The sequence below is a fragment of the Cyanistes caeruleus genome, chromosome 11, assembly GCF_971803275.1.
Source record: "Cyanistes caeruleus chromosome 11, bCyaCae1.hap1.1, whole genome shotgun sequence".
Classification (NCBI taxonomy): Eukaryota; Metazoa; Chordata; class Aves; order Passeriformes; family Paridae; genus Cyanistes; species Cyanistes caeruleus.
In genome coordinates this window covers 18571179-18598455 of record NC_141711.1, presented here as the reverse complement: position 1 = coordinate 18598455, position 27277 = coordinate 18571179, and the positions used below count along the sequence as shown (strand labels likewise).

The following is a 27277-nucleotide window of genomic DNA, read 5'->3' as shown; positions in this document are numbered from 1 at the left end:
TGACAAGGATTTGAAGTCTTCAGGAACACTTCTCAGAGAAACTGGAGTTTCTCAAAGAAATTAAGAGTTTCACTGAAGCTTTCATGTACTTTTCTTAAATGCAGTTGCAGTTCTTTGAAGTCCATGTAATTGGTTCTATTAGGAAATTAAAGAGGATTAACATCCTGGACTTGGGGATTACTAGAGCAATTTGATCAGATGATTTAAACGTTCTGGGAGTTTTAGATGAAGATGGTGTAAACTTTATTTCCATTTAGCATGTAAACAAATTAATTTAGGAAGCTTAGGAAGGAATCTCTTGGCTTCTGTGTAGCCAAATGTCACAATTATTTGGAAAAAGGAACAAGTCTCAAAGATGGGGTTTTGCTAATAAAGAATGCAGCTGCTTTGAAATTGTTTCCTCATTCTCCTGGTGTCCTTCCTCTGACACCCTTTTTCTTTTCCCTTTCTCTTTCCCTTTTGCTTTTCCCCCAAAATGTGTGGTCCATCTGCGTGCTGCCAGATAATATCCTGACATTCCAAGCAGTGATAAGAAAAAAAAACCCAAATGTTTGTTGTAACGATCATGTTTAAAAATTGTCGTTATCTCTGGTCCTTTTAGCTCACCTTTGCTCTTCCAGCAGCTCCTTAAAATTCAAACCTGCTGCAGGAAAATGAGGCAACTCTTTCAGTTTATCAAAGGCAAAAAATGACCTCAGGGTCTGTAACTCTGGGGTTTTTGGGCCCCAGAAAAGCCCTGGTTTAGAGAACGCCGCGTTCTCACCAGCAAAACCAACCGTGGGCCGCTTTGCTATTTACGACTGAAAGCCAGCCTCAAAGGGTTCATTATTTGGCTTTTTGGTGGCTTCTCCCCTCAGAAAATGATGAGGGATAACAACCTGGTGCGGCACCTGGACGCCTGCGAGACCATGGGCAACGCCACGGCCATCTGCTCGGACAAGACGGGCACGCTGACCACCAACCGCATGACCGTGGTGCAGGCCTACGTGGGCGATGTCCACTACAAGGAGATCCCCGACCCCGACTCCATCCCTGCCAAAACCATGGAACTGCTGGTCAATGCAATTGCCATCAACAGCGCTTACACTACAAAAATTCTGGTGAGAAAGTGATTTTTGGTTGGTTTTATTTTCGGTCAGCTGAGTGAGGCCTAGCTGAAGGAGGTGTATTATCTTGATTTTATTTTTATTTTTTTGAGAAGTTTTTTAACATCTTGTTGATTATGGAGCATTAAATACCGTTGAGGTCCTCAAAATGAGCACAGGCGCTCTAAAAACTCTATATTTTATTGGTTTTTTTCAAGGACAGGAATGCATTTAAGAGTACAAGACCATGAGACATTTAAAAAACTGCTGTCATTAGATTGGGGTGGCCCAGTTTTGGTGCAGCTAAATTTGGGAACACAAATGTGTGGTAAAATATCTGGCTTTCACTGAGCCTTCACATGTGCAAAATGATTTTTGTGTGTCTAAGAAATTTCAATTAATGCTCGAAGAGCACAAATTGGATTGGTTAAATCAGCGAGATTAATGACCTTTATTCATTCTGGTTTCAAGTGAGTTACATCCTGAAGTATTTTATTCACTCTGTACAGGAGGCCAGAATGGAAATTCCCTGTTTGCTTGTAGCATTGGATTCTTCTGTACAGAGCTAATTAAGAGACTGCAGTTTTTTTGCAATTCCAATAGATTTGTTCTTTGAAAGGTCAAGCTGAATGTTAATGTTGCTGAACAAATAGATTTTTTTCTTTTTAGTTTACGAATGTGAGTATTGTCATTTTTATAGGTCTGCAGAATAAAGTCAGGCATGTAGTTCATGTTTGTTTTAAAAGTGTTCTTTTAAAATTCAACCAGAGAAAACAAATACTGTGTGCTAACTCAGAGTGGATGTTTTACGGCAGCAGCTCCTTGAATTTCATTTGTGCACTTCTAAACCAGCAAGAACAGTTTGCTGTTACTGGGTAATTCCTGCTCTCACAAAACAATGTAACATTTGATTGCTGGGGAGAAGAAAATACACCTTGGTAATTTAAATGTTGTTACAGCCTGAATCAGCTTCCTCCTGGAGAAGGAGAATAAAACACCCTGAACACCCAGGATTAAGACAAGGCACGGAATTTGACTTTGGGAAGGTTTTGGGAGAGCATTCTCAGTGTCAGCAGAATTTTGCTCCTTCCCAGGGAGCAGCAGGGCAGGCAGGGGGATGGTTCTTCAGTCAGGTGTGACTGGCAGAGGCTTAGACAGAGTTTTATATTTTGCTGTCCATTTTGAGGTCAGAGCCAGTAGCAAAGTGTTTCTGCCCAGCTTCCACACCAATTCACCCTCTCTGAGTCCCAGAGTAAATGGGAAATCATCAGACTTTCCATCCACATCTGCAATATTAAGTTTAATAATCTTTTCCTTGTGGTTTACTGAAACATTTCATTTTCTAAAATGATCTCAATATAATTTCTATTTTTTTTTTGTTTGTTTTTTACTCTGACTTGGCTTCATTGCTCCTTGTTGGAATTAGTTTTTTGTGCCTATTAAAAAGAGCCAATATTTCACCATTTCAGTGCTTTTTTAGCTTTGCACAGAGACAGATTCTAAACTGATAAAGGGGTGAAATCCTCTGGATGCAGATCAGTGACTGCTTGAACTTCTCTGTTTAAAATTAATGGTGACATTTTAGATCTTTTGAGCTCAATCTTTGCAATATGGACTCCACGAGAACAGCAGCTCCAATCTCAGGGGATTTCATTTTATTCACAGTTTATAACAAGCTGAAGCTGAACTTTAAGATACAAGATATTGTTCCGTAGCCCATTTTACATCCCAGATAAATACAGTAAAAAATACCTGAGGGAGTTGTTTCCAGGATAAATATACAGGATTATTTTCCTTCCTGCTAATACAGAATGCTCGTGCGCTGTGTTTAATCAAATTGTGAATATCAGCTGAAGCCCAAAGGGCATTGTAAGGGTTCTGTCGCCAAGACTGAGTTTTGCATATTCTATTTTTAGCTCTCCAGCTACGTGTGTGCTGTAAATTGCTCTTTGTGTGAACTTCTGTTCAGAGGGATCACATATGGGACCATAAAATTAGTCAAGATGCTCGGCTGAATGAGAAATATTCCCTCTTGCATTGTCTTTTGATTAAGGAGCAATTGAACCATTGATAAAAATATAAAAAGGGAATAATATCAGTGCTTGGCATAAAAGATTTGAATTTCCCTGAGAAATTAAACACAAATTATTCCAACTGAACAATAGCATCATTAAATATAGCTCTTTTTACTGCTTTCCAAGATTAGGTTGCTGGGTGAGCTGGTTTTGCATCCCTTTAGCTCCAGAGCAACTTTTCTGCTGTTTGTGTGAAGCTGTTCTCCAGCAAACCTTTCTGTTCAGTGTCCCTGTTTCCACATGGAAATAAAACCAGGCTTCGTACATTTTTGCCTCTGAGCTGTGATGGGGACTGCAAAGACTCTCACTCTGAGAGAAAAATTTGCATTTTGTGACTACTTTGCACTTGGAGCTGGAGCACACTGATCATGGATATCAGGGAGCAGTGATGAAACACAGACTCCAAACACCAAAACCATTAATGCAAAAAAGAGTTCTGATTTGAACTTTTCTGTGCAGCTCTCGCTTTCATAATTTCAGGTTTAATTAGAAAGGTGTTTCTGCTTTTAATTTCCTGGCTGGGTGTGATTCCTGCTGGCTGGGTGTGATGTGCCTGATTAAGAAGACACCACAATCAGGGCTTAGCTGAGGGATTTTCAGCACCAGTGGAAAAGTCCCAGCTGGAGCTGTAATTGTGAGGATCTAACACTGACTTTTCATTTGCTGCTTGATGGGTGCTGAGGGATGAAAAGCTCTTTTTGCCTGTGCTGGGTGAATATTTGGAATTCCAGGAGGAGTTTCCAGGGCTGTTCTGGTGGTGATTTGGTGCAGTGGCACAGGGCACAGCAGGATGTGGTGGCAAACCTTGAACCGAAGGAGGAGACGTCACAGCGGAGCACAAAACATTCACTCACTTCCACATTCACTCCCTTTTCCCAGGGGAAAGAAAATAAAAATATGTTGGTCCATATGTTAGTAAATATTCATCAAGTTCTGGATGTGAGCTGGGAAAGCTTTTGGGACAAAAAGGCAATTGTTGGATAAAACCTAAAGGAGAAAATGCAATAAACCACAAAGGGAACAGACAATTTTATTGCAGCTGAAAGGCAGAGCAGGTAGATAACAACATATTTGACACCTATAAAATATAGGAGCCATGAGAAGCAAGGACATTCAAAAGTGAAACAGTGAAAGGACAGGAAATAAGATTTTAGCACAACCTTTAGCACAAAAATTCAGGCTGCTTTGCAAGAATCAATGCAAATCTATTGCTGGCATTGGGGACATGGATGTGGTAGCCAGGTAAAAATTCTTATTATTTGGGGGAATATATTTGCATCCCAAGCAAGAGCAGCTCTCTGATTGCTGGGAGACACAATGTTCCTGTCAGGAACAGCCTTTGAGAAGATGTGCAAAGTCCAAAATATGCTTCTTTCTTTGAGATTTATTTATATTTTATTTAAAGGCTGAATTTTATTAATCAAATACTTGAATTTGACTTTTTAAAATTTGTTTAATCAGATTTTTAAAAATTGTCTCAATAATTACATATATATGTGTTATTTAGCCAACAGAAAATTCCTGGCATTTCCTTTTACCATTCATATTTCAAGAAATTTTAATATGGTAAGGCCTTCCTAAAAAATCAGAACAAAAACTTTTAACTTTTTGGGGGAATATGAATATTTGGAAGTTTCCTACCAAATACTTTTGAAATTTGAGGTGTAGTAGGTGTTTTTATGGATTTTTCCATACATTTCCCCACATTATGATGTAAACTCATTGGTGATGCAAAGCAGGTTTGAAATGTCACTTTTTTAACAGTGGTTGCTTGTGGCTTCCTAATTCTTATCTGACAGATAATAGACCTTTCCTTTATCTATCTGCTTTTATTTATAAATATCTGGATTATTTATATTTATATTTATATTTATATTTATATTTATATTTATATTTATATTTATATTTATATTTATATTTATCTATATATTTTATTTTTATTTTTATTTTTATCTTTATATCTATTTTTATATCTATTTTTATATCGATTTAATATCTATTTTTATATCTATTTTTATATTTATATCTATAGTTATATTTATATCTATAGTTATATTTATATATTTTTTTTTTTTTTTTATGTGTCTCTGTATTTATTTGAAGTTTTGCTTTGCAAATGGAAAGGAAGAAGGAGACCCTGACTGTTTAGGAAAGGCTTTTTTTAGTTTCATTCTTACAGAAGCTGAAGGCCCAACAGATCAGATTAGGCCACACCTATCAAGAGAAAATCAGGGAATTTCTGTGGCCTGAGGCTACAGCAGCAGAGCTGTCTGCCAAGGGCTCTCTGCTAAATGAAACTGCTGTTATATGTCACTAGAATTCCCTTTTTTAATCCAAGGAGAACCACAAGAAAGCAGCTTTTGACCTCCAAACTGCCTTTTTGAGTTATTTTGGCATATGGAATTGCAGAGATATTTTTACTCTCAGGTATTGCTTACAACCTATTCTCAAGCCCTTTGTTTCTTGTGTTGAATTAAAGATGATTTTCCCATTTATTTTTGCTGCACAGGAAGGTTCAAGCCATCTCTTATTTCATCCAGCTTAGTTCCCCCATTGCTGCTAAAAATGAGTCAAAATAAATACTTTAAAAAAATCCCTACAGGCACAAAATAGGAGAACAGAAATGGGCACAGAAGTGGTAAAAAGGAAATTAATGAGCATAGATTGAGGATATCTTTCATTTATAATAACTTAAATGACAACAAAGTAACCAACATGGCTTAAATCCTGATTTTTCCTTCTTTATTTCCCTGCCACTGACATCAAGGCACAAATGGCAGCTCCAGCTGTTGATTGGAAGTCTCTTGGGGAAAAAAAGAAATAAAAATAAAGAGAAATCTGTTGTTTATCAGGTGGTCAGGTGTCCAGTCCAGGCTGAGCTGCCTGGGCCAGAGCTTTGGGAGAGAAGAGATGGTGGGGAAAGGAGTGAGAACCCCAAAAAGTGTTACAGGGAGGGGAAATGGAGGGGAGAGAGGGAAAACTGGAAAGGGAAAAGGGGGAAGGGAAAAAGGGGAAAGGGAAATAAAAGGGGAAAGGAAAAAAAAGGGGAAAGGAAAAAAAAGGGGAAAGGAAAAAGGGGAAAGGAAAAAAAAAGGGGGAAGGAAAAAGGGGGAAGGAAAAAGGGGGAAGGAAAAAGGGGGAAGGAAAAAGGGGGAAGGAAAAAGGGGGAAGGAAAAAGGGGGAAGGAAAAAGGGGGAAGGAAAAAGGGGGAAGGAAAAAGGGGGAAGGAAAAAGGGGGAAGGAAAAAGGGGGAAGGGAAAAAGGGGGAAGGGAAAAAGGGGAAGGGAAAAAGGGGAAGGGAAAAAGGGGAAGGGAAAAAGGGGAAGGGAAAAAGGGGAAGGGAAAAAGGGGAAGGGAAAAAGGGGAAGGGAAAAAGGGGAAGGGAAAAAGGGGAAGGGAAAAAGGGGAAGGGAAAAAGGGGAAGGGAAAAAGGGGAAGGGAAAAAGGGGAAAGGAAAAAGGGGAAAGGAAAAAGGGGAAAGGAAAAAGGGGAAAGGAAAAAGGGGAAAGGAAAAAGGGGAAAGGAAAAAGGGGAAAGGAAAAAGGGGAAAGGAAAAAGGGGAAAGGAAAAAGGGGAAAGGAAAAAGGGGAAAGGAAAAAGGGGAAAGGAAAAAGGGGAAAGGAAAAAGGGGAAAGGAAAAAGGGGAAAGGAAAAAGGGGAAAGGAAAAAGGGGAAAGGAAAAAGGGGAAAGGAAAAAGGGGAAAGGAAAAAGGGGAAAGGAAAAAGGGGAAAGGAAAAAGGGGAAAGGAAAAAGGGGAAAGGAAAAAGGGGAAAGGAAAAAGGGGAAAGGAAAAAGGGGAAAGGAAAAAGGGGAAAGGAAAAAGGGGAAAGGAAAGGAAAGGAAAGGAAAGGAAAGGAAAGGAAAGGAAAGGAAAGGAAAGGAAAGGAAAGGAAAGGAAAGGAAAGGAAAGGAAAGGAAAGGAAAGGAAAGGAAAGGGATCATTCTGAATCAGCAGCAGAAGAGTTTACATGAGTTCTCCACACTGCTGCTCTATTTACAGAGTGGTTTTCCCTGTTTTTCTGCACCATGTGTGCTCCACCAATCCAAGCTCTGTCCACAGGGAGCTTTGCAGTGCCAGTGTTGGTACAGAAGGGCTTGAGGGAATTTTGGTGACAATTCAGCAGTGCCCATCCTTCAGAATGTTTGTTTATCTCAGCTTGCTTTCCTCAGGCTGTGCTCAAAAGCAAATTCTCCCTTCAGACACTCTGTCACGATTTCATAATTTGTGTTTTAAGGCTGGTGAGGAGGAGAAGTGCTTTTTGACAGGTATTTTATTGAAGGATAGGTCTGTGGAAGGTTTTCACTTTTCATAATAATACAGGAAATCAGTAAACACTAAAAAATATTTATTTTTTCATCTTAGCCCATGTAATGGCACTGGACCAGCTCATTGTTGGTGCCACTGCTTGAGCACCAGGCTGGAATCACCTTCCTGCACTGTGGAATACATCTGCAGCCCTAAAATCCCCTCCTTGTGGAATTAAAGCCATCCAGAAAATAGCTCAGAAAAATGTACTGGGAGGAACTGGCAGAGAAATTCAAAGATCCTCATTTGTTCTCTGGCTGAGAAAGACCAAAGGAATTTGTAGGAATTCATGAAACTGCTTCAGGTTTTACAGTTTGGATCTTGCAGCCTTAGGGGTACAATAAATTACTAAATATGGGATACAAGGAGAAACACAGAGGAAAATCTGCGTAGCAGAAAATCAGATTCACTTGTGGGGATAACCTCCAGCTCTTCCCAAAGGTGCAGGCTTTAAAAATCACTTTTTCCTGCAAGGTGTTCTACAGTGTTTTCATCTGTATTTATAAACATTGCTTCCTGTTGTTTGAGCATTTTAGGACTTTTTTTTTTCTTTTTTTCCCTCTTTTTTCTATTTTTTTTTTTTCTTTTTTAAACAGAAGATGTTGGCACAATAATTGATTTGAATGTATTGGGCTCCTTTTCCTACCTCTGACACCCTGTGTGATCTTCAGGGTGGCACTGGGAGGGTGGATTTGATCAGGAAAGACATCCCAGGAATCAAACAGTTTCTGGATAGTGCTGAAAGTCATTTATTGGCTGTTTTCAGCATGTTAGTTTGGAACTGGAAAATTGTCAAAATTGTGTGTGCTCTTCTTTTTGAAGAGCTCAGGTGACAGCAATAAAATATTGTCTGGATCTCCAGCTAAACAGTGCATTTGAGCCATTTAAAATGAAAGATTTGGTTGATTTGATTAAAAAGTGATTGAACTGATTTATAAAAATCTGTATATTTTATAACAGGTTTTATTTCCTAGGCAAAACAATTCCTGTTTGAGGTAAATTTATATCTTAATCTGATTTTTTTTGTATTTTGTTCCCAGTGTTAGACAGCTATAAATTATGGATGGGAACAGACAATGCAGGCCAGAGAATCTTTCTAAATATAAACAAGACAATCATCACCCAAAAAATCCCCCCCAACATATTCCAAACTTTTAATAAAGCCCTTGGTAAGCATTTTCTGATCAGGCAGGGAAAAAAAAACCCAACCTATAGTGTCCATCTTATTTACTGTGTAAATAATAATTATTAGGGATAATAGTCTGTGCTTCTAGGAGTGGTAATTAGCAGAAAGTAATGATCTTCACACATCACTTACCATTGGAGTTGTGTAGAAGGAGAGGCACAAAAACATCTTTTCTCCCTAGATTAGCAGCTGATTAATAATTGAAATAACTGTGTTTGGGCAAGGCTGGGGTGGGTAAAGCCTGGGACAGGCCCTTAGCCCATCCTGCTCATCCTGCCTTTGGCATGGGGGGCTTGGATTGCCAAAAAACAGCTGGGTTTTAATGAAATCTCACTTTTTTTGTGAAGTGTAAGGGGTGGAAGGGAGTCAGCTGCCAAGGAAGAGGGAGATTTGGGAGCAGAAGAGGGGATTTGGGAGAAGAGGGAGATTTGGGAGCAGAAGAGGGGATTTGGGAGAAGAGGGAGATTTGGGAGCAGAAGAGGAGATCTGGGAGCAGAAGAGGAGATTTGGGAGCAGAAGTGGGAGATTTGGGAGCAGAAGAGGGGATTTGGGAGCAGAAGAGGAGATTTGGGAGCAGAAGTGGGGGATTTGGGAGCAGAAGTGGGGGATTTGGGAGCAGAAGAGGAGATTTGGGAGCAGAAGAGGGGATTTGGGAGCAGAAGAGGGGGATTTGGGAGCAGGGCCATCTTCTCCCTCTGCCATGTACCCAAGGCTGTGGGATTTGGTGCCCTGGTTGCCAGAGGAAAGGGGGGGATTCCCTGCAGAGGTTCACAGATGTTGGAGGGAGAGAACTGGGATAAATTCCCAATTTATCCCAATCTGCTGGGTCAGAGCTCATCCCTTCCCCAGAGAGCTGGAATTGTGGATGAGCTGGGCACCAGCAGCTCCCCTTATTCCTTATTTTCTGCCAGGGAAAGGGGAGATTGTGCAGCTCCAGCAACAAATGGACAGAGGGACAGGAGATGGATAAATGAATAATCCTGCTTGGCAAGTTATTCCTATACTGGCTAAAAGTTTAAATTCTGTTTATTCATTTTGATTGCATTTCATCATCTTTGTTTAGTCCCATTTCTTCAAGTGCCAGAACCCATGGCAATAAACACCTCCTTCATCCTGGCCTCCTTTGCCCTCAGTTTGGTAATTGCAGATCCCATTAATTCTTGTTGGAATCAATATTCACTGCAAGGTTTTAGTCAGTCTAAAATCACTTGGAAGCTTTTTGTCATTCCAATATCATTTTATACATTAGGCTTGGGGATTTTTTTTCCTTCTTGCTGGTATGAAAATTAATAAATTTGATTTTGAACTTGCTGTGATGCAACAAATGTTTTTCCTTTTGCCTTGCATAGAATTTTCTTTTATGTTATTTACCTTATTTTCATGTTCTTATTGTTCACAAATCTTGTCCTGGTATGAGAAGATTCTCTTGTGGGGATAACCTCCAGCTCTTCCCAAAGGTGCAGGCTTTAAAAATCAAATTTCCTGCAAGGTGCTCCACAGTGTTTTCATCTGGATTTATAAATATTGCTTTGTGTTGTCTGAGCATTTTAGAACATTTTTGCTGGGTTTTTTTTAATTTATTTTTTTTTAATAAGTTGGCACAGGGAATCCTTGTGGCTGCTTTTCCTGGCTCTGACACCCTGCTGAGGTGAAGGCAGCACACCTTGGTGTGATTGATGTGCTGGTGGGGATGTGCTGTTAACACTTTTCAGGGAATATTCTCAGGGAACATGTTTTCCTGATGGGAGCTTTTTGTTTTTACATGAGTTGGTGTAAACCAATTACTTCAGGCACATTTTGTTTTAATGTGGGTTTTCTTTGTGCTCTCAGGCATGGGAACAGGAAGATAATACCTTCCAGAGTGATGATCTAACACCAATTTCACAGAAAATGATGGTGGTTTTATGAGGTACACAAACAGGCTGATTAGAAACCAGTGTGCTGGGTGAATCACCTCATAATGAAATAGGAAATTAATTTCCTTTCAGATTTATATTGTGTAAATATATATTTTATATACAGTGTAGTTTTAGTATGTTTTCTTTTTACTCTCAGAGCTCCAATGTGGTTTATTCCTCTGGGGGAAAAAAACCAGTCAACAATTGCCAAAAGCCTGCAAATGATACAAGATCTGAAGTACAATGGATCAGGAATAAAGTCTATGACAGAAAAGGTGTTGATTTCAGAGCAATAAATAAATGGCAGGAGTTATTTGCAGCCTTGAACAAGAGTTTAAATTGACTTTCATTGCTATTCTTTGTGACTGACCCTGCACTTCACTATTAATTTGCTTTTATTGTAAGCAAAGTATTATATTCTTTTTGAGTCACAGATAACTTGGAAAATTGGTATTTAATATATGAAAAGTAAAATCTATGCTTTGATTTCCAGTTCCTGCTTTCTCCTGCAGGTAGAGCCCATTTCTCTGTCAAGCTTCCAGTTTTCTCTTCTTGTGTGTGAAGCTCTTGGCTCCTTTGGGATGAGATCAATTTTATTTCTGGGTTATTTGTGAGTGTGGGAAGGTGTTCAAAAATCCTGCTTTTAGAGGTGGTTCTGGGACAGCAAAACCTCTAGGATGGGTAAAATCCTGGAGAATTGTAACCAGGGATCCCTGAGGGGCTCTGGATTCCCAAAGGCACTGGTGGCTGTGATGGATCCAGATTCTCAGGGGATGGGACTGACAGGGAGCAGGCAGGAGATGTGTCCCACAGAATCCTCTTCCCAGCTGGAGTCTTGCAGAGGAAACAGGAATTTTTCAAAGGAAAGGCTGTTGGATTATTTTAACTTAGTCAAAGCTATCCAGTCTCTTTACATCACTGAGAAAAATGACAGAGCTGCTGTGCAGACACCTTGCATGGAAAGGAACCTTATAGAAATCATAAAAATTCAAGATAAATGGAATAAGTACTGTGAGCCTGCCTTAACAAATTGGAGAAATGGAATGGGATAAATGGAATAAATCTGGGAGCCTGCCTTACCTTGCAGGTGCAAACACACGGAGCAGCAGAGTGTGGCTGGCTCATGGTGAGTCCTTGCGGGGACGTTGGGACATCTTGTCTTTGGGAAATTCTGGATGAGATTTGGGCAGAAGATGTGGCTCATGGGCCATAGCACCAAAGGAAAGCCTTGAGCATGTTAAACAGCTCCCCTGCAGATTTTTCAAGCCATTGTTATTTTTCTCTCGTTTCTGTTTATCCCATCCCCTTCCTCTCCCCCTCACTCCAAAGGCTGGCAGTGCTCAGTGCTGCTGCGGTAGGGGCTGTGCATTTGGAAGAGGTGAGAAAGAAGATTTCTCTGGGATGATTTCTCTCCAAAGAAGGACAGGATGTTCCAGCTCTCCATCACTGCTGTCCCGTTTCCTCCTGAATGAATAATCAGGCGCAAATTGGCTGCAGCCTCCGTCTGCTGCTCTGCCCAGCCAAGGCATCACTCCTGGTGTCCTGACAAGGAGAGGGCCTGGCCACAGGACTGAATTTCGAATGCATCCCAAACATTATCCCACCAATCATGCAAAAAAAAAATCCCTCTGAGAAAATATATTAGCTAAGCATCGCTCTGACGGATTATATCCACTTGAGCTCACCCATTTGCCTCCCAAACCCCAAATGGAACAAACCAAAACCAATTTAAAAATAGTTCTAGCTGGTAAAGAGGAGCACATTTTGTATCAGCAGTGAAATATCTGGTGGTTTTGGACTCCTTTGGAGATGGGTGCTTGAAGAACCCTTCTCCTTACTCTGGAAATGAGTACTATTAACAGGGAAGATCTGTAATTATGACGGGCTATAATCGGGAGCTTCAATCAAGTGAAAAAACTTCCTTTTTCACGTGGCTAGGTTTGCTTTGTACTCACTAAATTTAGCTCCTTCGACTGTACAGATTGTTTGTTGCTGTGGGGCCACCAGAAAGGCAGCAAGTGTTAAGGTTAATTTTTGCTTTGGTTTGGTCTTTCTAGAAATTTAGTTTTCCTATCTGGCTCTATTTAACAGGAAAACAGCCAATCCCCAGAGTATTGATAAGTTTTCTGCATGTGAAAACTGGATGGACAGATCAGCCACCTGTAAATTCCCTTTCTTTTATGGAAAATCAGGTTTTTGATGCACATCTGTAAAGGTCACGGATTTTCTGTTGTTTAATGTATGATTAAATTCTTGTGCATTATAATTATTATCACAGTTCATATTTTTTTTGAAATGGTGGGACAGGGTTTTGGTGGATTTTTCTGCAAGGGGATGTTTAGCTGATTGTTTTTTCCACTTCTAATTAGTTAAAAAAAGCCCAGAGGAGGCAATACAAATAGAAATGAGAATGGGTATATGTGGATACCATGGAATAGGTGATGGGTTTCACTCTTTGTGGTTGAAATTCATGCACGATGGCCAGGCAAAAACAGGCACGAGGGGCACTTCAGGCTACCAGTGGAGGTGTTTTTAAAAAATGTGATTAACTTTGACTAGAAGAGGTAAATATTTGATAAATGGTGAGGAGTTTTGAGGATCAGGTGATCAGAATCATTGAATATTACTATTGGTTTGGTGGGAGAAAGTGTTGAGATGTGAAGGAAAAATCTGTTGATAAATAACTAAAATGTGTAATGGAGCAGCTCCAAGGACAATTTCCAATGTAGAGATGCTGCTTAGACTGAAGAAAATGTATCTCTGTTTTTTCAAACCTTAAAGGTGAGGTTTCAGCCTAAGGCTTTTAATGTTGGCCAACCCCAGAGAAGTCCCGGTGTTGAGTCTAATTTAGAAATATGCTTTTTGAACTGGGGACTTTGCCTTGGAACTGGATTTTTCCAACCTGATGGGCTCCACCCCAGGCAGCTTCTGGTCTGTTTTCCCTGTCTGTAGTTCTCACAGGGCCAGTCTAGGACCAGCAGGCAGCAAAACCTGAGTTTAACAGGTCTAACCCAAGGTAGCAGCTCTTGGGTGCCATCAAGGAGGCGCCAATTACAGCCCTGCCATTGAGGGCAATTTCTCTTTTGAAACAAAAAATGCTCAGCTTGGTTGTTGCTCGTGGCAATTTGGGAAGCATTTCCCAAATATACTGAAGAATTCATTAGAAATTTATAAAATCTCTTAATCTGCTCTTAATTTTTGCCCAGTTTGGTTAGAAATTGTCCCTTTGTCACTCTGGTCTGGGTTCTGCTGATATTGGTAATGGGAGAAATGCTGAGGCTTTCTTTATGGCAAACTCAAAACAGAATCCTTGTACTTAGACTATATTTAAAGTAAATTAGTTGTTGATTAAAGTAAGTTTATAGCAATTACTTTGATTATATAGGTTACTTGTCAACAGTTCTTGCTGCACTTAAAGCTGGGCTGGGGCCAGAATAAATCCAGCAATTTCCATTTCCCTGAGGCTGTACAAAAGGACAAGAGTGCAGGTTTTTAGTGACCATATCTGAAAAGGGAATAGGGAATATTCCAAATTTAGAGCTAAATTGTTATGAAATGGCAATTATTAAGGGAGTGTAGGAATGGGTTTTATCAATAACAATAGGAAGGTCCCTAAGTACAGATTAATAATATATTTTAGTGCAATAAATATGCCAAGACTCCTCTGAGGGAAATGAGGAGAAAAAAAAAATCTCTGCTGGTAAAATTCAGTTTAATCTCATCTGGAAACACCAAGGCTGGAGGATCCTAATCATAATTAAGAATTAATCAGTAGTGTCATAACAAGGCAGAGTTCATTCTTTGCACTGTGGTGTGGTGCATCAACGTACCCCTGGTTAAATCCAGCCACAAGTTATTGTCATTTGGAACAGAAAGGTTTTTCAAAATGAGATTTATATTTTAAATTAAAAGACTTCCAGCCTTCTGTTTTAATTATTTTTGTTTTGAAATGTAGACTATTTATTACAAAAGGAAAAAGTTCAAATTAGAAAAATTCAAATCAGAAAAATTCAAATTAGAAAAATTCAAATTAAAGAACCAGAAAGAGTTAAGAGATGGAGAGGAATAACTCATGTCTTCAGGTTATGGAGTCACTGCTGAACTGTGATGTATAAATGTAACATCTCTGTCAGTGCTGGCTTCCTTAGAATAGGTACTGTTAAATTGCACGTGCAGGACCTTATGTATTGATATTCTTTTTTTTTATATAGTTATCAGTTGTTTTATTTATAGTTTGGAACCAGAAAGCCTCGCTCTGGTCCAAATGAAATTCATTACATAGATAAATGTGGTTAAATTTAGCTTTGTTAACTACTTCTGCTAGAGCTATCCCTCTTTTAATCTGGTTTTGAAGCTGAAAGAAAAGGTAATTTTCATTTGAATTAGTGGTGAAACATTGGCACAGGTTGCTTATAGAAGTTGTGGAGTCTCCCTCTGCAGATATTCAGAGTCCCACTGGACACAGACCTGAAAAACTCTAATTTTTCAACAATTGTGTACAAACCTGACATATCCAAACCATTGAGAAGAATCAACAACTTTCATGCTTGTGGCAGTGTTTTTTTTCTTGTTTTTTTTCTAAGTGAATCAAAGGCAGATGAGTCCTTCAAATTAAAAGGACAAATAAATTATTTACTATTAAAATTAAAGGTTTTTTATTAAAAAAAAACATTCTGTGAATTTAAAAATAGGTGGGATTCAAAGAGAGAGGACTGGGGACTGTCACACCAGCGTGTTCCTCATGCCTGATTTCCCCCTCAGATTTCAGAGCCACTCGTGGGGGAATTCATGGGCTGGATCCTTTTATCCTGGGAGCTGAAAGGAGCAGGATAAAAGTCCATATTCACTGAGCCACATCAGCTTTGCTGCTGGGAAATGTCACCCTGATCCATTGCATAATTGCAGCTGGCCCCCTTTCAGGGCAGCATTGCCTTGCTGGAGTTGCAGGCAAGATGCTGAAATGCACCATTTTTATATCAATTTCTGGCTGACCAAACTTGTCCCCACCTGGAGCACCAGCAGGAGAATGATGAGGTGCCACAGCATTGCCTTGGTCTGGGCATCGTTTTCAGGTGGTTTTCAGATAACAGAGAAATATTAAATTATTTTTATTAAACATTATATATAATATTTAATAAATATATAGATATTATTAAATAATTATCCTTCCAAATATGAAAGAATTGCCCTGCATCCCAGCTAGTCTGAGGCAGGAAGCCTTTGAATATCCTCCAGCTGTCATGGGAGAGCTGATTGTACCTGGATAATTCCAGTTGTGCCTGGATAATTCCAGTTGTGCCTGGATAATTCCATCGTTCTGGGTGCTGCACACATGAAGCATTTCTTAAACTGATACAGGAGTGAGACAAAAATTCCTGCTGCCCTTTTCCTCAGAAGTTTGGGCAGACCTGATATTTAAATAGGTTTAATAACCATGAAGGATATTCAACATGGAATAATTCAGGAGCCTCACCAGCCACTGGAGCAGCCTCTTAACATGTAACTTTGTTATTATGAAATAATCTTGTTTACGTTTTTGATTTCAGTCTTCAGATTTTACATCCCATCTGAGTGTTTCTTTGTGCTTTCATTTTAGGTTGTCTAGATGTGGGATGAGGTGGAAGTTCTTTAGCTGCCAGCCAGGATTTAGAATAAATTGTCTTGGTTTTGAGAGGCTTTTGGTGGTGGCTGCTGGTGCCTAAAGGAAATAGTGAGAGTTTGAGGTGATTCCTTTGGTGCCATTTTCCCAAGAGATGGAATTCCTGTGGATCCTGGGTGATGGGAAGCAAAATAAATTAGCTTCTATATCCCATTTTCTTGTGTTTTTGGACTAGAAATATGAGGACACTTCAATAAAGGGCAGCCCTGGTGAAATTTTAGCTATTTATTTATTTATGTGATTATTTATTATTTACCTTTCTCCTTTGGTTCAGTCCTGTTTGATGCCTGGGAATGCTGCTGATGTGCTGGATTACTGATACAATCACTAAAAATATAGAAAGGGAAAAGGAAAAGAAATATCAATGCAGGGAGAATTAGCAAAACCTACTTTTCCTTCTCCCATCACCTTCTGTTTGATTCTTCTTCCAGAAAATACATGGCACTGTTAGAGGTGAATGTTGTCTTTTTTTTTTACTCTTCTCTGTCATCAGCTCTTCAAAAGCAAAGTTCTTGTTTAAGCCTATAATGATTTTATTTTACATGTTTTAAATTTATTTAAATAAATTTAATATATTTATCATTATTAATATTTAATATTAATATCAATATAGTATTGGCATTTAATATTAATAAATATTTTTGTTTGTTTAATTTCTTTTATTAATTTAGAAACTATTTTATTTTAGAAAAGCTGTATTAGCACTTCAAAAATCATTTAATATTTTTCAGGCTTCTGTGCAAGCGCTGTGTAAGACCATTTTGTACCACATGTAACAAATCCAATAGTATTTGGAAAATACATCCAATATATCCAATATATATATCCAATCTCAAGTACCAGGGCATCTGCTAAAGGGTTTCAGAGCATTTTTTTTGCTGTCTGGTTTAGAGCTAATTTCTAAATGTGTGATCCATAGGGCTTGAAATTCTGGATGTGCAATCATTGGACCCCAAAAATGCTGCAAACTGATCAAAGTCAGGCATTCTCACTCTCCTTAAGGGTTGTGGACCTCTAGGTCTTGGGAACTGAAATGAAGGGAGAGATTTGTATCAGCTCAGTGTGAAAATATTTTTAATCTTTTGAAGGTTAAGAGGAGATACATTTACTTTCTGATGAACAGGTAAATAAAAGTGAATGGGAACACTGTTGTTAATCTACTCAGTGCTGTGCAGAAGAGCTGGAAAAAACCATCAAAGCTTCAAAGTTTGAAATGTTGGGCTTTAAATGCAGTGAGAGGCTCAGGACAGTATGAAAATCCTGCAGTCTGGGTCTCCTGGTGCCACAGAGGTTACACAACCAGCCCCAAGTTCATCACTGCTCCTCTCCACTCCCTTCTGCTGACCCCAATTCAAGCTGACTTTTGACTTTATTTGAACAGAATTCCCTGTAGCTCTCGGTGCTGGCTCTGAGCTGGGAAAGAGCTGTGTGATACCACAAATCTCCCTGCTCTGGGTGCAGCTTGCTCACCATTAGCATGGAAACACCTCTGGAACTCCCAAACCGTGCCAGGATAAATTGCCATCAATAATATTATTATTCCAGGTCTGCCCTCGAAGTTGCAAAGACCAGAGTCTGCACAGATAGAAAAGCTGTTTTTTGTTTCTGTGTAGAGACCTTGTGGAAATAAATTCACAGCATTTTCAGGTGTGATTTGATTTGTGATTCAGATCTGTAGGGAATCTGTTCTTGTCCCAGTCCAGGGGGTGATGTATTTCTGATTTTCCTCCCCATCCCATCCCATCTCAGGGGGAAGGGGCAGTGAGAAAGAGGCTCCACTTCTGGTTCCCAGTTGGGGTTAAAGCACTGCCCTGGCTCCAGGATCCCAGAGAAATCCTAAACACAAACTAAACCAGCTGAGGGCTGGGGTTTCACTGCCCTCCTATTGCCAACAGCTTCTGGAGCCTTTTGCCATTCTGCAGTGTTCCCACTTGATTTAGTTTATTTAGTTTTAGAAAGTTTTATTTGCTTTAGAGCAAAGTTTTCAGTTCTTAATCCTTGGCTAAAAAAGACTCACCCTTTTCTTTCTGCAGCTTTTCTCTAAGATAAACAGGCATCTCTTAATCTCTGCTGTTTTAGCTTGAAGTCGGTCAAAGGAAGCTGTATCTGCAAAAAGCTGTATCTGCAAAAAGCTGGAGAATTTATAAATGAGGATGTTTTAATCTTGCTTTAGATGTCTTACATTAAAATATTGATTAAATTACGTTGCAAGGGATTATCTCTGATAGGACCACAGTTCTTTTTGCAGTATTAGGAATTAAAAACCAAAAATTTCATGTGGTTTGAACAGCGTTCATCCATCTTGGTTATTTTAAATTTTACATATAACATGTTTAATTATGCAGAGAAAATTCCTGTGCATCCTGGTCCATTTTGTCGTTTGTTTGAGCAATTGGAGTACAAAGTGGAAATCTTTTGCAATTTAATTTTAAAAAGTTTTTGTTTTCCTGTTTTCTTGTAGTGATGCTGGGTTGAAATAAAAGGCTCAACTTTCTAGCAAAGCTCATTTTTCATGCTAATAAATTAGAATATTTAATGTCATCGTTTTTCTAAAGGAGTAATTCAACCTGTAAAACACAGGAGAACTATACACAACTAATTAAGGCCTCAGATAATACAGGAAATCCTGACATTTTAATTTAGAAGGACTACTTGGGTCTTCTTGCAGTGTCCTCTCTTCTCACATCAGAAAGGGCAGTGAGAAAAGGCAGGTTTAGTAAAGAGTTATGGCAAAAATGGGAATTATTTCCTAATCTAATTTTGGAAATTGGAGCATCTCTCTAAGTTATGTCCAGAATGTTATCTTCCTTCTTAAAACCTTTTATTAGGCAATTATTTCCTAGTGAAACAATTCTGAAAATTCCCTTTGTAATCCCAACTCAGTATCAGGTCAATACTGGCTTTGGATTGGTGTTTTTAAGCCTTGGTAATGCAGCTGTACTTTGACCCAGAAACCTATTTCAATCTGCTGGGTGGAACCACGACTTTTTAAACATCTGTCTGGGGGTTCTTCTGCATGTGAGTAGTTGCTGGCAATTGAAATGTTGTGGGTAAATAATCCAAAGGCTTGGGAAAAATGTTTTGAAAAAACATTTTGCAAGGGTCATGACTGGGGGAAGATCCTGGCTCAGGCCCTTCCAGGCAGGCCCTGGAACAGATTGCAGGTGACCTGTGGGGAGCAGAAGGTCCGTGCTGGAGCTCCCTGTGGTAAATCTCAGCTCAAAGCCTTTCCCTCTTCCCTCTTCCAAGGGTTCTGATGTCTTTTGGGGCTACCTAAAAACAGAGGCCAGGCAGAATTAAGGGAATTAAAAGCAGTTTCTATTTATTGAAGGGTCTCCAGGTACATTTTGGGCTGCACCCAAAAATGGCCAGTGGGTCCCAGGTCTGACACTTTTCTAAGCTGGGTCCATTTGCACATTGGGGGTTCATCTCCCAATTGCAGCTGCAGGGAATGAAGTCATTTAGGGCAGCTTTGCTGCCCCCAAGTCCCTTTTGTTTCCATCTCTCAGGCCTGGGGCAGTGAGGTGTCCTTGATTGCAGGCCTGGGGAGGAATTGCTGTGTCTGAGCAGGATGGGGAAGCAGCAGCTGAGCCTGCACATGGAGTTTGGAGTCAGGCACTAAAGAACTGCAGCACTGCAAATAAATTAAAAACATACAAGCTGAAATCCTGAAGTTCCATCCTCTGAGGAGTCACTGAAGCTGTTCCCAGCGAATCCTTCCAGAGTAACCCCATCGGGCTGTCCTTGTTTTCCAGGTGCCATGAACCGCAGAATTCAGCGAGAAATAAATTTAGCTCCAGCCCAGCAGGAAGTTTCAGAGGCAGCAGCTTCTGCAAGGGATTGTCAAGAACAATCTGCAAGGAGGCTGCTCCTGGCATATAGATTTTGAGCTGGAACAGTGCAGGGAAGGAAGTGCTCTGTGCCAGCTCTCAGCACCATATGCTTGCCCCTAATGTAATGCACAAAGAATATGGAGACAGCAGCTGCTCTGCAGGGAGGTGGCCACTTGTTCGATTTTGAAACCTTTCTGAAGTGTCTGTTCCTTTTCTTTTCACGGGTTTTTTTTTTTTTTCTCCCCCCTTGCTTACGTATTTGCATTCAAAAGATGTTCCCTGGAAGAAATCTATTTTTAGGCCGTGTTAAGAACAGGGGAGCGTGATCTACTTTTTGTTGAAATAAAGGTAATTTTGGAAGGACTCTGATATTTAGGTTTTTTGTATTGAGAAATGTGGGCAGGTTTTTATTTTCTTGATATCCCCTGGCATCAGGGCATGATGAAATCATATCTATAAATTGATTATTGTCTAGGATTGTCTGACTTTGATGGAAAACTTTGTCTTTCTTTGGGTTCTGGGAGTGTTCCAGCGGCCTGATCACATTCACATTTAATTCAGTGACAATTTTCACTGAGTTCAGTGGCAAAGAGAAGCATAAATGAGGGTTTAGATCTAGAATGAGAAGACCTGGATTTAATATGCCCAGAAAAAATGGATCTTCCCTGGCCCCCATCACTACCCAGGCACTGAAGTTGGTTCCTCTGTTGCTTAGAAAATGCTTTGAGTTCCTGGCAGATTTCAGGAACCCTGTGCCTGCAATGCCAGGAAAACAAAGCTTATTTGTGTAAACAAAACTGGATTTTAAAAGGTATTTTTCTGACTCCTGAGTTTTTCACTGAGTTCCAGATACACCTCCCTGTGAGCGCTTGCATTTTGAATTAGGGATTCTTAAGTGAATTTGAGAATCCAGAGGGAAGTTACATCACAATATAATGAGGTTATAGCAGGACAAGTTGTTATAGCAGGTAATAAAATTAATGTATCACACTGGCATTTTTGCTGAATGTCAGTGTTTTACAGTGACCCTGGAGTGATGTAGAAATGTCATAGCAACACCAGAGTGACCCACATTAGTCAGTAAAAATGATGGTTCACATAAAAGAAAGATGTTACAATCCTTGCTGGAAGGATAAATCTCTTTCAGACAGAGATTTTTGGGTTATTCTGTGTTGTTCATCATAACTGCTTCTCTCTGAAAAAAAAAATTACATTAATCTATCTGTCACCAGGTATCAATCTTCCTGCTGGTAGGGAGATGATTCTTTTGGAAAAATTAATATTTATTTGTTTACTTCAGTTCTAGACCAGTCTTTTGTCATCTATCTGACCTTCATTTTTTGAACCAGCTGCAATTGGTGCTTTCTGGGATAATTAATTACTAATTGCTTATTTAAAAGGTCCCCTTTTCCCTTTTTGTGGCCAAACTTGTTGCAAGAATTCAAATCCAGAAGGATGGCTGATTTGCAGCTTTAATCATTCCTTTTTGTGCCCTCATCCCAGTGAGGGACAATGTATGAAATTCCATCTATTAGGAAACCCATTTTCGATGTAAACTGGATTTTAAAGTGAAATTAAATACAGATTCTGTATACAGTCCTGCAGTCCCAATTCTGCAAAATGTGAGGTAAATGTTTAATTCACATTGAAAATGTGACTTGGAGTCTTGGCTTGAGCCAAATCAAAATCTCTTTTCAGTGCAAATTAAAGCTGTGAGATGATTTCCTGCTTTTATTCCTATAAAGGGAGTTTAGCCCTGGCTTAAGGAACACTTTCCTAATTTTACTGAGCATATGAAAATGTAAGTTATCAATAGTTTATTGGTCACACATTGGCCACGTGAAGTCTGGGGTCTTGGCACAGGAATATTTTGTTCAGGGTGTACAACACTTCCAAGAGAATTTGTAAAGTGTTCATTCCTATTTTAAAAGGGAATTTAACATCTTCCTTGTCCTTCCTTCTCTCCTTTAGAAGGACTGAGAATTGGTAGGAGTTGCACAGTGTTTAGCCTACTTCATTTTCTCTAACAGAGATAGAATTTATTTGTCTGAAGCAGCAGACTAAAATAATTCTAGAAAGGGGTACATTTAGACAAGGAACTATTATTTTATAGATTTTTTTTTTCACTGAGTTTGGTTGTTATGGTTAGATGGAGATTTATTTTTACATAAAAAATGCCTGGCAGGACAAAAAGATGATAGAGATTTCTTTAACTCACTGTTTAAGCTGTGAAAATCAGCAAGCCAAGGGAATTCTAAACAGGAGAGAAAAGGAAATCCTCTGTTTCTGACAAGTGAGAATTGCTTGGTTTTCAGCCCAAGGAAAGTTACTTCCTTTTTAATGGATTGCCCAACCCTCACACGCTGCCAATGGCTAATTTAAGAAAAAAGAAATGCAAGAGACCCAATGTGGCAAATATCATCTAGAGAAATATTTCTCTTTGTGAGGAGATGCTTCAGGTCTGTTGGAGCTCCAGGAATTTCAACCTCACTTTTAAAAAGCAGAAGACTCGTGTCTGCACAGCTCAGATATTAAACCATGCCTGTAACTTATGAACTGTGAAGTTAGAGAAATTAATCTCCAATTTTTATTTCCTCTCTCCAGCCACCAGAAAAAGAGGGCGGGCTGCCCCGCCAGGTGGGCAATAAGACGGAGTGTGGCCTCTTGGGCTTTGTCCTGGATCTGAAGCAGGATTACGAGCCCGTCCGGAGCCTCATCCCCGAGGAGAAGCTCTACAAAGTTTACACCTTCAACTCCGTCAGGAAGTCCATGAGCACGGTGATTAAAATGCCTGACGGCAGCTTCCGCATGTACAGCAAAGGAGCCTCCGAGATTGTTCTCAAGAAGTGAGTGCACTGCATCCCTGGCCTCGTTTTTCCAAAATGCAAAGCATCCCCACGCTAAAACGTGGGAATTCTGGTGTTTGGAATTTGCTGCCTGCGCTAGAAATGGGGCACACTTCATCAGCATAACCCGCCATTATTATTTTAAAAATTTTTTTAAAGTGCTTCTGGGAAATTGGTCCATTTTTCTTACCAAAGAATTGGGTCTTTTGGTGATTTACAAATTGGCTTTTGGTGATTTACAAATTGGCTTTTGGTGATTTGCAAATGGATTCTTTACGTTCGACGCGTTTGTAAAAAAAGCACTTTTCAATTTCACTGTAAGTTGTCAGCACATTGATTATTGAGAAAATAACTCATGAAGGGCTCTCGGTGTCCGTGCAATAAATTACAAATTCTCTCCAATATTTCAGTGGTGAATCTTCTAGAAATTTACAACAGAAACTCAAAACCTGACATCAGAAAAGGAAAGCATTGACTGAAATGAGCTTATGCAGGAAATACTTTGGCAGTCATGAAGATTCATACTTGATGCCTTTTTGGGGCTGCCTAAAAACAGAGGCCAGACAGAATTAAGGGAATAAAAAGCAGTTTCTATTTATTGAAGGGTCTCCAGGTACATTTTGGGCTGCACCCAAAAATGGCCAGTGGGTCCCAGGTCTGACACTTTTCTAAGCTGGGTCCATTTGCACATTGGGGGTTCATCTCCCCATTGCAGCTGCAGGGAATGAAGTCATTTAGGGCAGCTTTGCTGCCCCCAAGTCCCTTTTGTTTCCATCTCTCAGGCCTGGGGCAGCGAGGTGTCCTTGATTGCAGGCCTGGGGAGGAATTGCTGTGTCTGAGCAGGATGGGGAAGCAGCAGCTGAGCCTGCACATGGAGTTTGGAGTCAGGCACTAAAGAACTGCAGCACTGCAAATGGATGAAAATACAAAAGCTGAAATCCCAAGGCACCACACTCAGTTTTTATTCTCTTTTCCTTGCCCAAACCAGGTGTTCCAGGATCCTCAACGCATCTGGGGAGCCTCGGATCTTCAGGCCCCGCGACAGGGACGAGATGGTGAAGAAAGTGATTGAGCCCATGGCCTGTGATGGGCTGAGAACCATCTGCGTGGCTTTCAGAGACTTCCCCAGCAGCCCTGAGCCTGACTGGGACAATGAGAATGACATCTTATCCGACCTGACCTGCATCTGTGTCGTTGGCATTGAAGACCCAGTAAGGCCAGAGGTACATCCGATTTTTATCTTATATAAAACTGGGCATAACCTGAATGGCAGGTTTCTTACAGGTTTTATCTCTCTTTTTTAATTAGCTCTGTCAAAGAAGCTGAAAATCAGCTTTAGAAATGGGTTTTACTTGATGAAAAGCCAAATAATTAAGGTGGTAAAATTCAGCTATCAGTCAGCTGGTATTTAAATAAAGGAATATAGGGCTTTTTGCACTGCAGGACTGAGATGATCAGCAGAGGTTTTGTAATGCTCCCACATGTTAAAGAATTTTCCTTTAAGCAGTGCAGTGATGTGCAACTCTGAAAGCAGGGAAGACAAGTGCCGTGATTAAAATTGCCATTATAATGGCAGTTTCCAGAGAAACTGATATTTTGCCATTTATCGTAATAGTTGTCACTTTCCTTAAGATTGTACCTAGTGACTACTCAGGAAAATTTGTTTTTAATGTTGTATTTGAACAAGGAAAGGCTGCAGTTGTCATGGATATCACATTTACATGGCTTGTATAAATATATGTAAAATTACAGCTCAGCTCCCCTGAGTAAATCTGTAGTAGGTGTGCACATGGGAAGCACATCCCTGCTTCTACACTTGTAAATTCCCACAGAGATACAAAGGGTTGAGTTAGAGAATTCTGATCTCTCTCTTCATTGCTTGATAATTAGTGGAGAGTTATTAATTCCACGTTAGGGCTTGGAAATGGTGGCAGTAAGTTTGGAGCTAACACCACACAACCCCAGGTACTGACTGCACAGCTGTGCCTTGCCTCAAAATGGATGTTATTTCTTTTTTTCTTCTTTCTTGATATGAAGGTTAAAATACAAAGTAAATCTTGCTTAGGTGACAACTGGATGATAAACTCCTTATCTCCACAAAGAGCAGATAAACAGCATCCACTTTATCTGTCATCAGATGGTCTCTTGCTGCTAATCCATCTGTCCCCATGCCTGACATTGCAAGCCTTTCAAAATGTTGGAAAACGTCCTTTAGAAGTTCTGTCTGCAGTGTTCCTTTAATGCTCCAGCTCACATATATGGATATTTTACAGAAAATATTTTGTAGAAAATGCATTTTCAGAAATATTTTGTGATATATTTTTCCAGTGGTCACTGTGAATCAATCCTCTCCCCCTCCTAAATGAAATCATGATCCACGTTAGAAAACAGCTTTAAGTCAGGTTCCACGTGGTGTGGCAGACTGAGGGATTGGGGAGCAGTGGGATTTGCAGTTATTATGGAAAATAGCTGCAAACTCTCCTTTCATGTGTTTGTTAGGAGGGTGTTTTGTAAGAGAACTGCTCTTATCTTGCAGGGAATAATTTCTTGGGAGCTTGAGGTAAAAGTGAATAATTCTGCTAAAAATAGAGGGCAAATCTGACTTCAATGTAAAGAATCAAAGAGACGAAGGCAGGAGCACATCTTATTTCCAAACAAACATTTGAATATTGTATAGAGTTTCTTGTAGGTTAACACCAGAACATGCAGGAACAGTTTACTGTAGGGCAAAACACATGATAAAATATTTGCAATTTCAGAATTTTAGCAAATTTTGGACATTTGGGATTTGAGACTTGGTTTATTGGGGTTTTTTCCCACCTTGTCCCTTTTGACTGTTCCAAGGTGGCAATAATATCATGAAAATATTTAAACCAATATTTAATTATTACTACTCTGCATGTTATAAGAAGCAGTACCTTAGGGGAAAGAAATGAACCAATAAACCCTGAGCCAGGAGAAAAAAACATAAAGTTCAGAAAACTCTCTAGGTTTGGAATATCTGACTTGGTTGGAATATCACAATGTGCATGTGTGAAATCCCCATTGCTGATGCAAATACTGAGATGTTGAGCAGTTATAGAGAATATTTTGCCAAAATGAAATCTGCTCATTAAATTGACTCCCCACTGGAATTTATGCATTTTCAAAGTGCTTTCTGTAGGGGAAAATAAAAGAACACAAAAATTAGAATTCATACTAAAGGAGATGTTTCATCAATATTCTCATTATTCATGGGTGTCGGGATTTATTTGGATGGAGGTGATAGACAGATCAGGTAATTCCAATAAAAAAGTGTCCCCATCCTGGCAGCCTTTAGCTTCCCTTCAGTTCCATTCCTGTGTTTCCTGGGGAAGGCTCAGGATTTTCCTTTTCTCTGAGGTGGTGTTGGGCTGTCCCATGGATGCTGGGCAGGGAGCTGCTGTGCATCCAAGGAGTGATTCCACATGGGAATACCGGCTCTTTCAGAGGAGTCCTTCCTCCCTCCTGCTTCCAGGGATATTCTTGGGATACTCAGGGAGTTTTCTGGCACTCACATCTCTCCCATATGCTAAAAAACCCAATTTGAATGAGTTGCTTAACACTGATGTCCAACAACTGTTCAGTTTTCTCTGGAATGCCCACCACGGACACCCATGGCTTTTCCATATTCCCAGGTTAATTCAGACACCAGCTTAGTCATCACCAGCTGCTGGATTTAGCAAGCACTGAACTACTTGCTTGATATTTATATTTTGTGGGTGTGTTTTTTATTTTTCTTTGATAAATACACAGGAAGGGAACAAACAGAGTGATGCCCTTCTCCTGCAGAGATTCTCTGTTGATCCTGACACTCTTTCTGGCTTGATTTTAATGAGCCTGAACTGGCTCACACTGATTTGCCAAAAAAACGCCTCCAGTCTGTTACTCCTGGGAGATGAACATAAATCCCTTCCAAATATCTCCTATTTATTTGTCACCTGATTGGGAAAGATATTCCTGCATTGGATGCTTTGTGCATACGTGCTTGCATTGGAGGTTTTGCTTTGCAGAGGGAAAATAAACCAAAAAAATTGTGAAATGTGTACTTAAACTCTGCAAAACTGATGGAAAATATCTGCTTCCTCTGCCCACTCAGTCTGCCAACACTCTTTCTCCCTTACAGCAATAAAAAGAATATGAACAATATTTTAACTGTAATTACTGTACACACTATTAAATCAGATACCACCCACCAGCTGTCCAGAAAATGACAGGAGAGGAAAACAGAATGATTTCTCCAGTTAGATGTGAGTTTGAGACATGCTTGCAACTGGGGCTGTCCTCCCCTGACCTTGTTTAATAGGACTGACACTTCATGGGAATTACCCTTTTTTTGCTGCCTGCACTGTAATTTATTTTTCCCCTTC

At 39.8% G+C, this 27277-nt stretch overlaps 1 protein-coding gene across 20 annotated transcripts in view; it reads left to right on the top strand.

Moving 5' to 3' along the window:
• The window catches only part of ATP2B2 (ATPase plasma membrane Ca2+ transporting 2), a 393957-nt gene that overhangs the window by 321418 nt on the left and 45262 nt on the right, over positions 1-27277 (top strand). For all 20 annotated transcript variants that reach the window (XM_086846968.1, XM_086846971.1, XM_086846959.1 and 17 more), the window contains 3 exons: positions 858-1100; positions 22648-22889; positions 23878-24112. In XM_086846968.1, coding sequence (XP_086703094.1) covers positions 858-1100; positions 22648-22889; positions 23878-24112 — 720 coding nt within the window. The remainder of the gene's footprint in view (positions 1-857; positions 1101-22647; positions 22890-23877; positions 24113-27277) is intronic.